At 32.2% G+C, this 12906-nt stretch overlaps 1 protein-coding gene across 1 annotated transcript; it reads left to right on the top strand.

Moving 5' to 3' along the window:
• The first annotated feature begins 2342 nt into the window (after positions 1–2342).
• Positions 2343–10670, top strand: LOC103495902 (uncharacterized). The gene is made up of 9 exons (XM_008457586.2): positions 2343–2693; positions 3490–3554; positions 3697–3745; positions 5607–5701; positions 5887–5972; positions 6085–6144; positions 6248–6329; positions 9335–9448; positions 10246–10670. Exons 1-9 carry the CDS (start codon positions 2507–2509, stop codon positions 10417–10419), a joined length of 912 nt encoding a protein of 303 aa, XP_008455808.1. The 5' UTR covers positions 2343–2506; the 3' UTR covers positions 10420–10670.
• The last annotated feature ends 2236 nt before the right edge of the window (positions 10671–12906 follow it).

A 12906-nucleotide genomic window follows, 5' to 3' on the forward strand; every position in this document is an offset into this window, starting at 1 on the left:
ATTCTAATTAACATCTAAGTCCACACATGAAGGAGGGGTTAAGAGAGATTTATAAGATCTTTGTCTAGTGGTAATTTAACACATTCTGTTGGTTTTTCTTGTTCTGCATTTGGTGTTAAAGGGGTTGTTTGGTTTCTACACCAACACATTTCCACCCTATTTACAGTAAACATCTCTAAACAATATTTGAAAACAACCATTAAACTGGATCATGCAATTGAAACTTGCAAGCTTGGGTTTCGGGGTCAGATTTAGATATGCATCCTATGGGGTCGAAGAGGAAGTTCGAGTGTACAATGTATCTATGAGTAGTAATGGAATATCTTATATCTTTGGTTAAACGACTCGAAAATCTGAAACATTTTCCTAAAATCTAGTAAGTTGTCCCATGAAATTAGTTGAGGTCTATGCATGTGAACCCAAACACTTCTTATATGTATTTGTAATGCCCAAATCTGCAGTATGATTATTGTTATTATCATATTTCTATTTACCTTTTATTTTGGGAATTTGCATTCAGGATTCAAGAAAAGCAGCAGAGTAATTAACTGATAGCATTTAGCAACAACTTATTAAGACTTGTGGAATAAAGCAAAAATATTTTTAGAACAGAGACAATGGAGGCTAAAGTTTGAGTAAAATCGCATAATTTATAAGCTTAGAGTGAGTTTGAATTGACTTTCAAAGTGTTTATAAATAATTTTTTTTACTCATATTAAACACTTAGAAAGTCAATTCAAACATGCACTTAGTCTCTAAATTGTTTGTCTATTTGGTTACGTTTATTGTTTGTCTATTTGGTCTCTAAACGTAAGTTACAAGAAGATTCGTGAGCTGTTGATTTGACAAATCTCTACATATTGATTTTTTTTTAAAAAATAATGATCGATGTATTATATTTAAATTTATGTAAACCTAAACATACGTTTTTGTGTTTAGTAGATCAATTAAGTTGAAAAAATTTGTAAGTTTTAGGAACTATATTTATGATGAGTGCTTTATGGTAAAGGAGTTATACATAGCACAACTATTTATTAGGATACGTTTGTAACAAAATAAAAATTTATTGAATATTTACTTAGAACGTTATAAAACATTTAAGATTGTTTTACAACTTTTGCAATGGCTTCAATTAAATGTATATATAGAGCTTTATAAGTTTATACTTTATAGTAGCATTTTGTCTCCTATTTTCATTTTATATCTCTACGAATTTCAAAGACATATAAGATGAAATATGAATTGATATTTTGACCACACGGTAAGATGTCGACATAAAATATATAAGTATCGATTAAAATGTCACATGTGAACATAATAATAGTAATGAAAACGATGTATTTTTGTTAGAGTACATCGGTGTTAGAATGAACATTAGAAATTGAATGACATCTAATATATGAAAATTATAAGCAACACGTAATATTGTTTTATATGGTAATACTAAAAAAAAAACACGTTAAGATTGGTATTACCATTTATTTTATGTGAATATTGCAAATGGTATTACATATGTTTTATGCATTAGTCATCGAGCCAATTTCAAAACAAGAGTTTAGATTGATTGATATTAGTGTACGTTGAGAAGAAAGAGACCAGTAGTTCGAATCTCTCACCCCAATTTGTACAAAAAAAAAAAAAAAAACCATATTATTCTAAGAAAAAAACACTCTTTTGTTGTACTTTCTAGAACAAATTTATTCGTTCGTAAAAATAAAACTTTTTCAAATTTATGAAGCATAAGGTCTCCAATGCTAGATCTCATTTTTATAGTTTAACCAAAAAGAGGCGTAGTTTTTTGACAGAGTCCTAATTAGAAGAAAGATACATATCTCGACTTTTATTATTGTGAGTCATTAATTTTGAAGGTCAGATGTTCAAATCTTCGTATTTCGTTTCACTAAAAGAAAAAGTTAAAACACAATTTTTATCTTTGTACTTTTTATAAATCTTAAATCTAGCTTCTCAAAACTATTTTTTACTAAAATTGATTAAATAATAACAATAAATTTTACGTAAATATAATATGTGGTCATATATACAAAAATTATAGTAAAATGATATAGCCTATAGATAACATTTTTTTTTCTTTTTTCATTTAAATAAACATTAAACTAAGATTAAAACTAAATTTAAAGGCCAAAAGTTAAACAATTTAGAATATAAAGGCTAAAGTTGAACAAATTCTATTTTAACCCAAAAGAAAAATCTCATCTTGGATTTAGCTAATCCAATGGCCAAAAACCCCCCAAAGAAAAATCCACCGAATCGAACAAAAATCCAAAACCCGAAACCCAAAAGAAGAAAACGAATCCGACCCGTTTTCAGAAGTGCGATCCAAGTCAAATGACTCTCTTCTATCTCTCTCTCTCTTCACTCCATTGCAGCTACTAGATCCAAAGAGCCGGCCGGCGACGGAACTGGGCCGAGAGGGTGGTTGCTTTAGTTGAAATTTCTTTGTAATTCTCAATCCCAATTTCTCGGCCACTCTCTAAATTTCGCGAACATGGTGAGTAAAGCAGAGGAGGCCGAGTTGAATAGACTCGAAACTCAGGTCGATAATGGTGGTGGAGGTGCTTGGGACTATCTTTGCCTCATCAGGAAGCTCAAGGTTCGCCGTTCTCATAAGGTCTTAAACTATGGATTGTCGATCTTGAATGATTCCAGAAAGCGATCCGGTCTCGGCCAAGAGGGTGAGTTTTAGCCTGTTTGTTGATACTTCGATCTGGGTTTGAATTATCTTTTGAAGTTTCACTCGCTTTTTAATGTTTGGATTTTTTTTTATGAATCAATTCGGTTTGGATCGTTGTCTAGTAAATTCAACTTATTTGAGGCTTGCTTCTTCATTTAATTAAGTTGTGTACTGTTACGCATGGTTTGTTTGTTTGAGTTGAATTCAGTGGTGGAGCTCTTTTGATTATTTCATTATGTGTAGTGATTTTGTTTTAGATTTCTGTGTTTTGATTACTGCTTAATTGCGGATTGTAATGTGAAAATTAGCAGGACGAATGATGGCGTTTGCTTTAAAGGAAAGAGCAACTGTAAATTTATGCATTTCTCACTAAATTGTTGGATGGAGTAACTGTGTTTTTTGTTGAATTGTTTATTAGAAGAAACCTTAAATGTGAGCTTTGCATTTGCTTCATCATGTTCTTTAAATTTTTGGTTCATATGCCTTTTGTGGCTGAAGTATGGATTAATCTTCTTCTTTATTGAAGCTCCGGTCCAGGGGCAAATATAATTTAATTTACATATGCATTTCCATCTAACTATACAGCTCCAGGAATTATTTTTGCGTCATAGTAGGGAAAAACTTGAACTTTTTTGAAACAAAAGTGAGACGACATTCTCTCTCTCTTTCTCACACCCTTCTTTTTATTACTTTCGTATTGAATGGTAGAAGATGTGTGATTGTAGATTTTCCTTTCTCAAATGACTCGAAATTTTTACAAAAATATTCCCCTAACCTTATTTTATTGCTTGGTGTAGAGTGGACCCTGTACGAACAGGTAACAATTGCAGCACTGGACTGCCAAGCTATAGATGTTGCAAAGGTGCAACTTACACTTCCTTGGTTAACTACTTGAATTGCAGATTAGTTCAGCTCATTTTAGTCTATTCATTTGTTGACTCTTGGTTTTGAGGACTTTTTGCCTTGGACTGGTGTAATTCCTTACACTTTGCAATCTTTTGTAGGATTGCATAAAAGTTCTTCAGAAGAAATTTCCGCAAAGTAAAAGAGTTGGTACGTTAAAAATAAATTGTTGTTTCTTATTCTATTTAAGATCTTTGTTTAAAATGGAACACTTTTGTTTTTCCTGCTTTATTTCTCTTGTAATGTCTATTTTGTTTGTTTGCTTTCCTTTTCAGTTTCATTGTATTTTGAGTATTAGTTTTTTCTGAAAGAAAAAATGAAATATTAACCATCCGTAACCCTAATGGTGGGGTGAGGGTGATTGAGCTGTTGAGCCATAGATTGAAAAATCACTTGAGTGGCTGGCCTACTCACCTTTGATAAATATGTCACAATATGGCTACTTCTTTTTTATTACCTAATGTTGTAGGGAGTAAAGTTCTCGTGAGCTGAGAGAGGCTGTGCATTTTTTCTGGGTTAAATTTCTTAATTGCAGCCAGTTCAAGAGGTACTTGAAATTTAGAAACATACAAAAAAAAAAGTAAGGTTATCTTTTGTTTTTTTTTTCTTATATGACTTGAGGCAAAAAGGGAGAAAGGTTATGCCTCTACTTCCTTAAAACCACGTTTAGGCAATGAATTGAATTCAAGACAAAAATGAATTAGGTTCTTATGCTCGTAAGTCTTATCATCTAAAAGAAACACTTTTGCAGATTGTACACCATACTGGATACGTAACCCCCTGAGTTTAAGAGGGACACGAATGAACCAATCTCACATTTGAATGAGAGAGATCCTGAGGACATTAAAAGTAAGGTTAAGAAAGACTTAAAATAATTAAAAGTTACTACATAAACCAATAAGGTGCATCTTCCTTTTTGGTGGCTCGATCGTAGGAACTCCAAAGTTAAGCGTACTTAGCTTGGAACAATTCTATGTTGCTTGAACTCTTAGAAAGTTTCCTAGGAAGCATGTTAGTGAGGACAAAGCATGATGAAAGGACTCATGTTGGTTTGTGGGAACGACTTTCACTCTAATAAGCCTTTAAGACAAGTGGGGACAATTTTGTCAAGTCGCAGGGGAATGTTGGGGATTCGAATTCCGAATCCTGGGCTTGGGGTAACAATACAATTTAAGTCACGGCTGTATTATCTATACCATTTATATATGTAGATTTATTCATAGGTCTCTCTCAATTCGTTTTGTCCTCCTTTTTATTGGAATCGTTTATTATAATTGCTTTGTCGTTTTTCAATTCATTCACGGTCAAATATAAGGCTGATCTATGGGTATATGTGATCTTAAATCTGCGATTCATATTCTAATTTTGTGGTTTACAATTCCTTGTTGTTCTTTATCATTCGCTTCATCACCCATGATTCAATTTGTACGCAGTTTTAGTAAATCAGATAATATATAAAGTATGGACATAAACTTGTGATAAGAGCACAATGTGGTTGTGATGATATGTTATTTGGTAAAGAAATAAGGATATATAGAGTATAGACGCAATAGGATTTACTTACTAATGTACATATTTTGCAGGGGCTCTTAGGCCGAAAAGTTCCATTTTGAAGCTGTAGTAGTAAAATTCATACACTTCAAGATGGAATGTCTTGTAGGGTATATAAAAGATATCTCAAACCAATTTAACATATTTCTAATAATATTTCATGGTAAAAAAAATTGTAAAATTAAATATGTCCATTCAAAATTACTGGCTTTACGAGTCCATCTTGCTTACTATTCTAAATTCATGAATTTTTAAAGAGTAGTGCCTGCTGTCTTGTTCATTATCACTGGGCTACTATAGCAGTTATTGCGACATTATGTATTCCTGTGTCTCAAAAATCCACTCTCAACCTGTTTTTTTTTTCATCGTGAGTGGAATTTCTGTGGATTTGCATGAAACATTATGAAAGTACATGATTATTATATGCATTTTGATGGATTATGGGGTTGCCTTGTCACAGGGAGGCTAGAGGCTATGTTGCTTGAAGCAAAGGGATTGTGGGCTGAGGCAGAAAAGGCTTATGCTAGTCTTCTAGAAGAAAATCCATGTGATCAAGTAATTATTTTAGTTTTTCTTTATGAAACGATATCGATATACTTTTCATTTTTTATCTTTAAACATGCTATTTTGATTTAATGGTGGTTTTCTATTATGAGTGTAATCACTTGAGATGCATGGTGAGCTAAACATATATATAATCCTTTCGATATTTCATTTTTTCATTCCTTATACTTGAACAGATAGTACATAAAAGAAGGGTTGCTCTGGCTAAAGCACAAGGCAACATTGCTGGGGCTATTGAATGGCTTAACAAATATCTTGAAACGTGAGCATACTTTTGCATACCTCTTATTTGAAAAGCTTAAAAAGGTGTCTTTCAGATTTTTTTATTGCCCTTCCAAAGTCATGGCTGGATTTTTTTTCTCCGTTTATCATAGATTTATGGCTGATCATGATGCTTGGAGAGAACTGGCTGAACTATATATCTCTCTCCAAATGTGAGTAATTTCCCTTTTCAAGTTCCTTTCTATCAATCAATACTTGTCGGAATTGTCTTTGAGTTCCCTATTGAGAACTTTGTATTTTGTATTTGTATCTTAGGTACAAGCAAGCAGTTTTTTGCTACGAGGAGCTGATACTATCCCAACCCACAGTTCCTCTGTTTCACTTAGCTTATGCAGATGTAAGTGGCTCTTCATCCTTGATGATGAATCATATCTTCCATTTCTTTAATTGTAATATTTTCTGGAGTTTATTGTGGGAAAGCATGTTGGAAGAGATGGTTTTCTTTGTGAAAGGTAATATAAAGTCTGCAGGTACTTTGTTAGATTTTCATGTTGTAGTTGGCTGAACAGGTCGTTTGATATCATATGATTGCCAAATTATTCTTTTCTCCTCCTGCAGTCTCATTTGTCAAAAGCTGACTTTCTTTAACATCCATGATAACGATGATCTTCTCCTGAGCCATTCTCTCCAACATGCTCTCCTTAGTTTCTAGATAAATTTCTTGCTTTGAGGAGTTTTTTGGTGCACAATAAATCATTTTTAGGGAGTACCTCATTAATGGTGCAAGGTGCTTTTATTTTTTTGTGTTAATAATTAATATTTGATAATCACTTATTAAATAAGATGCAATAACTAATTGGTCTTTGTTTAAATAATTTTTTTATCTAGAATTTCAAATCTGATAGGGAACACGGGGCAGTTTCCCCCCTATATGCTTTGTACTGTATATTTATTGATTTATTTTGCATTTAATTTTAGTAAGCTTTTATTGAGACAAAAGAAACTACAATGACGGGGGCTAAAAGAAAGATCCAATCAAAGGAACAAACCATTTATTTCATTTTTTTTGCAAGAAGCCAAGCTACTTGTGTGGAATCAAATATAGAATATAGTTACAAAACACTGTTGTGGGGAATACCTAGAGAGGAACATTGAAATGGATACACTCCAAACTTCTCTTAGCACCTCTTGGCACCTCTTAAGATTCTCTTCTTTCTTTCAAGTGACGTATTCTACAAATAGTATATTTGTGAGAATTGTTTCCCAAAGAACCTGACTCCAATTATAGAAAAGAGGGTCAACAAGCAGTAAGTACCTCCTCCACCATGTCTTCACACCATCTAGGACCAGCTAAGCGAAATCTCCAAAAAGTGTTCCTTTGTGGACAGCTGATAAGTTGAAACCTCCAAAAAGCACATGATCTAGGGACTAGGATTCTAGATCCTTCGTTACTTCTTATACAGAGTCCATGGTGCTTGTCCTCCCCAAGGTGTCCACCAACCAAGGTAAAATCTTGATTTTCTTTGAAATTGTAGCCTTCTAGAGTGGGATGAGGGGTGGGTGGATGGATTGGGATGAGATATTAAGCAAAAGGCAAAACTGAAAAGAGAATTCTTAAGAAGATGCCTGAAGGCTAAGATTGGTATTTCGGGAAAGGCCAACTTCTTGTAACAACAAAGGAAGTGTAGACAAATCTTGCAACCCAATATCACAAAGTGGTCCTCTTAATTGGAAATTGAAATATATAACGCTTCTGTTTAAGTTGAGGGACTCAGGTGAGGAAATAAGATTGTATCCCTAGCTTTAGCTTCTGTTAAAACTGATCCAAAAACCTTCCTAAAACTAATTCAATGCCTGCGAGAATTTTATGATGTTGCTAAAGCTAGGGACGCTAGGGAAAGTGGCTTTCGAAGGACTCAGACGTGCACTGTCCGTGACCTACATTGCAGATAGTGACATATTTGCTGACAAGACTGTAAAGGATCAGACCAAAATGAGAAGTGCCAGAAGTCCACAACCAAGAGAATCAACCTCTCGATACTAGCCTCAACTCCTTGGACATGGATGCGATCCTCGTGTCTGCTAGACCACCTCACAAGTTTCTCGCGGGTCTTTCAAGAGTAGCAGACAGAGAATTTCAACGAGAGGAAGAAAATGCAAAGATTTCCCACTAAAGAATGATTGGATAAGTAAACCTTCCATGGCTAGAGAATGACCGTCTTAGGATATGACCCAACGGAAGTTTTAAAGAAGTCATACCCCCTTTACAACAAGATAACAGTTCCATCTTTCCAGCTTACACTGCTCACAATTGATACAAACTAGAAGACATTTCAAAGACTTGAAAAATCTTATCACTCTTAATGCTATTTTTAGGCTTTGTTGTATGTAGATAAAGTTGCATTATTGTTAGTCTGCATGTTTGATTATGTTGTCTTTATGCTATACGGGAAACATATGACACATATCAGTTAGCTCCTTAATTTTACTCCAAGGAGATAATTACACCAATTGAATAAATTAAGCGTGGTCTATTTGGATGTCTTTAAATTCCCATGTACGTATGTTATAAAATAGTATCATTTTTTTAGACAAGGCTCACAATTGTGTTTTTGTTTATTTGTCTTGGAGTATTTTATGTAGGCTTTTTATAGTAATGGGTTTTCATTAATGTGTATCAACGGAGATATTTTTTTTTGTAACCTCTTTAGCTCTTGTTTGCGTTTTTGTGAGAAGTCGGAATTTGGGTTATTTCTCATACAAATCTGTAATCCAAAGAGTTCAATTACAAAATCAATGCCTTTTACGTTCAGTCTAGAGTCATCCGTAAGTAATCAGGCATTAGATGGTGAGGTAATGGAGGTGGCCACCTTTTGGTATTTACTGAGTGGATGACGTTGTATTATAGGCTGTGTATTTGAATTGTTTGGGTTAGGTTGCGTATAGGCCAAAGAAAATGCCTTCGTTCTTTTTGTGGTGCTATAATTGCAAGTAAATTGTTTACAAAACTTAAGTTGATCTGATCCAGTTTCATCCTCAGGAGCACCCATGTTGGTAACCCTGATATTGAGGATTTGGAATGCTTGGAGATTCTCTCCAAGGTCTTAAAGCTCAGATCTCTATATGGAAATTTTAAAAATTGTAACTCATTGTCTCGTGGAGTTGGTCTTGGCGTGGGGCCCATAAGTGGAGCCCCTACACCCCAATTATTTGAAAAGAAAAAAAAGAAAAAGAAAGAAAAGAGCTCTTGTTAGGCATACCTTGCTAGTTTTGATTTTCATGTTAGAAATTTTAGAAACTGTCCTTGTTTTAGGGTGAAAGCGAAGTTTTAGTTGAAATTTGTTTTTCCATTTCCTTTAAGTTTGTTTCAAGTAATCACTCGAAACATTTCTTGGAATACAGGTACTTTACACATTAGGCGGCCTAGAAAACCTTCAGACAGCAAAGAAATACTACGCATCTACTATAGACTTGACTGGGGGCAAGAATACCAGAGCTTTGTTTGGCATTTGCTTGGTAAGCTTTCTCTGGAAATCTTCTGCATATAGCAATTTGTTATATTCATTATAACCAGGAATTCTGATGTAGGTTTCACTATCAAGGAGTACATCCTTTGTTTCCCATATAGCATTACGAATTTTGTGCTTTTTTTTCTATGTGAAGAGACTGTCAGTTTTTATCGCAGAACTAAATTAAATCCTGAGTATGTGGTCATCAATGGTGACCACACGTACCTAAAATTTAATACCCTATGATTTTTCTTGACACTCTAATGTTGTAGGGTCAAACGAGTTGTCTCGTGAAATTAATTAGTGTATGTTGGTGCGGTTATTCATGGATGTAAAAAAAAATACAAAATCAAGTTAAACTATGATAATGAATGCTTGTTGCTCATATAGTTTCACTCCTTTCACTGTAGTCATTATTCTCTGAATCCCATTGATTTGGTCCTCTCATTAGTTATCTAAAAGATAGCAACAAAACCCCGACATGGCTCATCCTAGACGTTGATGCGATACCACTTTAGCTTTTCATACGCATGACACCATATAACAACATATCAAGGTGTCATTCCAAAGGGTGCCATGTCAATTGTCAGAACTGAAGAAAGAAGGAAATAAATGAAAGTAATACTAAGAACCAAAGCGTTAAAAAAAGTACTCAAGTACGTAGACCAGAGTTATAATTTAACTAAAACAAGAAACGAAAAGCAATTGGATTCCCCCTATAATTCCTCGCGTTCCGTGTGTTGTTCGAAACTGATTTGTTCTTTTTCTTTTTCTTTTTCTTTTTCCTTTTCTTTTGTAAACTAGTGTACATCTGCCATTGCGCAATTGACAAGAGGTCGAAACAAGGAAGACAAGGAGGGTCCAGCAGAGCTGCAGTCTTTAGCAGCAACAGCCTTGGAAAAAGATTACAAGCAAAGAGCTCCACACAAGCTTTCTCTACTTTCTTCTGTATTGAAAGGCTTGAAAGTCTCCCCTTAACTTTTGTTTTTCCTCTTTTGGACTCAGCCTCTCTCTTTCTCTAGGATTAAGTGGTGGTTGGCAGGAGGCTAAATTAGTAATTTAGCAACTGGTAGAATTCATTTCCTTGTGATTTTTCCCTAAGAAGAAATTTTATTTATTTTTCTGTTTCCATAAAGTCTTAATTATGAGAAATTGTGTATTTTTTTTAGCCTTATTCAAGGATGACACAGCTACAAATAGATATAACAAAATATCTTATTCTTCTTTCACTCTGATTTGCAGATGAAAAACAAAATCCTTCTTTTAAGTTGTAGAATTCAATACCATATGCTTGTTGTTCGTAATGTATGTCGATCAATTAAGCTCGGCTTTTTGAAACAAACCAATCTTCTGTATCGACCCGCATTTTTCCCTACCGAAAAAATGGAATCTTGGTGAGAATGAACTCAAATTTCATTCTATATCTTTGATAATAGGCCTTCTCTTTCTCTCATTCTCCTTTCCTGTTTGGGGCGGTCTAAAACGGACATGCTCGTTTAGTTTTTATACTTTCAATAACTCTTAATTTCTTTTTTTCTAGCTTTTAATTTTTTTTTTGTTATTTATTAATATATTTTATTATAAATTTGTAAACCTATTCACATATGATATTTTATTGCATAAAAATTATTATTATTATTTAACTTAGTTTTAGTAAAAGTTAAAAGTTGATAACTAAATTTAAAGTTTATTGGAAGTTAATTGGAAAATCATTTATTAAAATTATCCCATCAAATACAATTATTTAAATTCTCTGAATGGAAGAATTTGAAAAAAGAAACTGAAGGGTAAGTTTCTCACTCTTTTTCCAGTAGTTTGACTGTAATTTTACTTGACTTTTTCATTCATATTTTGTTATTTATATATTTCTTGAGAATATTTGCCATAAACATATTTTGTTTAGTGATAATGTAGAAAGTTAGAGGAAAAAAAAAAGCAGAGTTGGTAAAGAAAATGACAAATCATCTTTTTTAGTTGTTGAGTATGAGTTTATATATATTAATTCTATTTAGTCACAATATCGACATTTTAACTTTTTTAATATTAAATTATGTTTTAATCACGGTGAGAGTGACTTTATCACAATGGTAGTTGATATGATCTTTTTTTAGAAGTCGAGGTTAATAGATTAAAATCTTGATAATTTCATCACTAAATTGAGTCATTTTGAAGATGAATTTTTCTAATCTAAGAGGATTTTAAGTTTTTGAACAATAAATTGTGCTTAAAATACATAAATCTATTTTTTGGATTTCAACCTTCGTGCTTTGGTTACTAATTTTTATGTCTTTTCAACCAATGTGATCTTATATCATATCAAGCTGTTTATTAGTTAAATCTACAAAATTTATCAATTCAACATCATGTTACTATTCAATAATGATAAATAAGGATATAGTTTAGCCACTAAGAGACGTGTGATTTAAATCTCTCTATTTCTATTGTACTAAAAAATTTTAACATTTTTCATAAATTAATAGAAACCATTTTAGTACAACACGTGAAAATTGAAATTTTTTGTCTCTGTATATACAAAAATTTATTAATCCTATAATGATATTTTCATTTATGCAACATCAACTGTTAAAAATAATTACTTCAACAAAATTGTTGGAAATTATGGGACAAATTGGGGCAAGATTTATGTAATCAAAAGGTACCCAAAAAAAAATTGGGGACCCTTTGCTCATAATTCATAACACTTTCTTTTTTCCCTTTGAGAACCTTTCAATTTAGGTAATATGATATCAAACATGTGAGAAAAAAAAAATGTCAATGTTTATTTTAATTTGCATTTTCTTTTGTATATTTATAAAATATAATAAATTCAATAAATGCAAAAAGGAAAGAAAAGGTTGTTTGATTGATTGATTGATAGGTTGTGTTTGAGATGTGATTTGTGGATAGCACCATCCATTTTTCTCTTAATTGCTTCCCACAAACCTTTCAATTTCAATTAATTTTAATATCCAATTTCCTATTTTTAGAATTAAATTGATAGAGGTGTTTTTCATAATTATTTTTCTTTCCCCAATATTCTAGTTTAAATTTTATTTTTATTAATAAGTTGTTGTTTTTTTTTTTGCCCTTACAATTAATTTTATGAAATTAAATAAAGTCTTTTTCCTAAAAAAAAATTACCAATTTGTTTATTTGTTTATTTTAGTTATAATAGTGAGAATATATATATATATATATATATATATATATAAACATGATTTTGTTATTTGAAGATGAAATAAGTTAAATATACAAAACATATATATTAGTCCAATATAGAAGTTTAAGAATTAAAAATAGATTTTAGCTAATCTAAGTTTAAGACATTCTACATTCTCTTCCCACATGAGGTTGAAATTTTCGCCTACATTATTCCATGAGAAAAAAAAATGGTTATGATTAAAATATTTATAAAATATAATAAAATTTTAGATTATATTAATAATAAATAATGTTAGACATTGA

The sequence above is a fragment of the Cucumis melo genome, chromosome 5 (assembly GCF_025177605.1).
Source record: "Cucumis melo cultivar AY chromosome 5, USDA_Cmelo_AY_1.0, whole genome shotgun sequence".
Lineage (NCBI taxonomy): Eukaryota > Viridiplantae > Streptophyta > Magnoliopsida > Cucurbitales > Cucurbitaceae > Cucumis > Cucumis melo.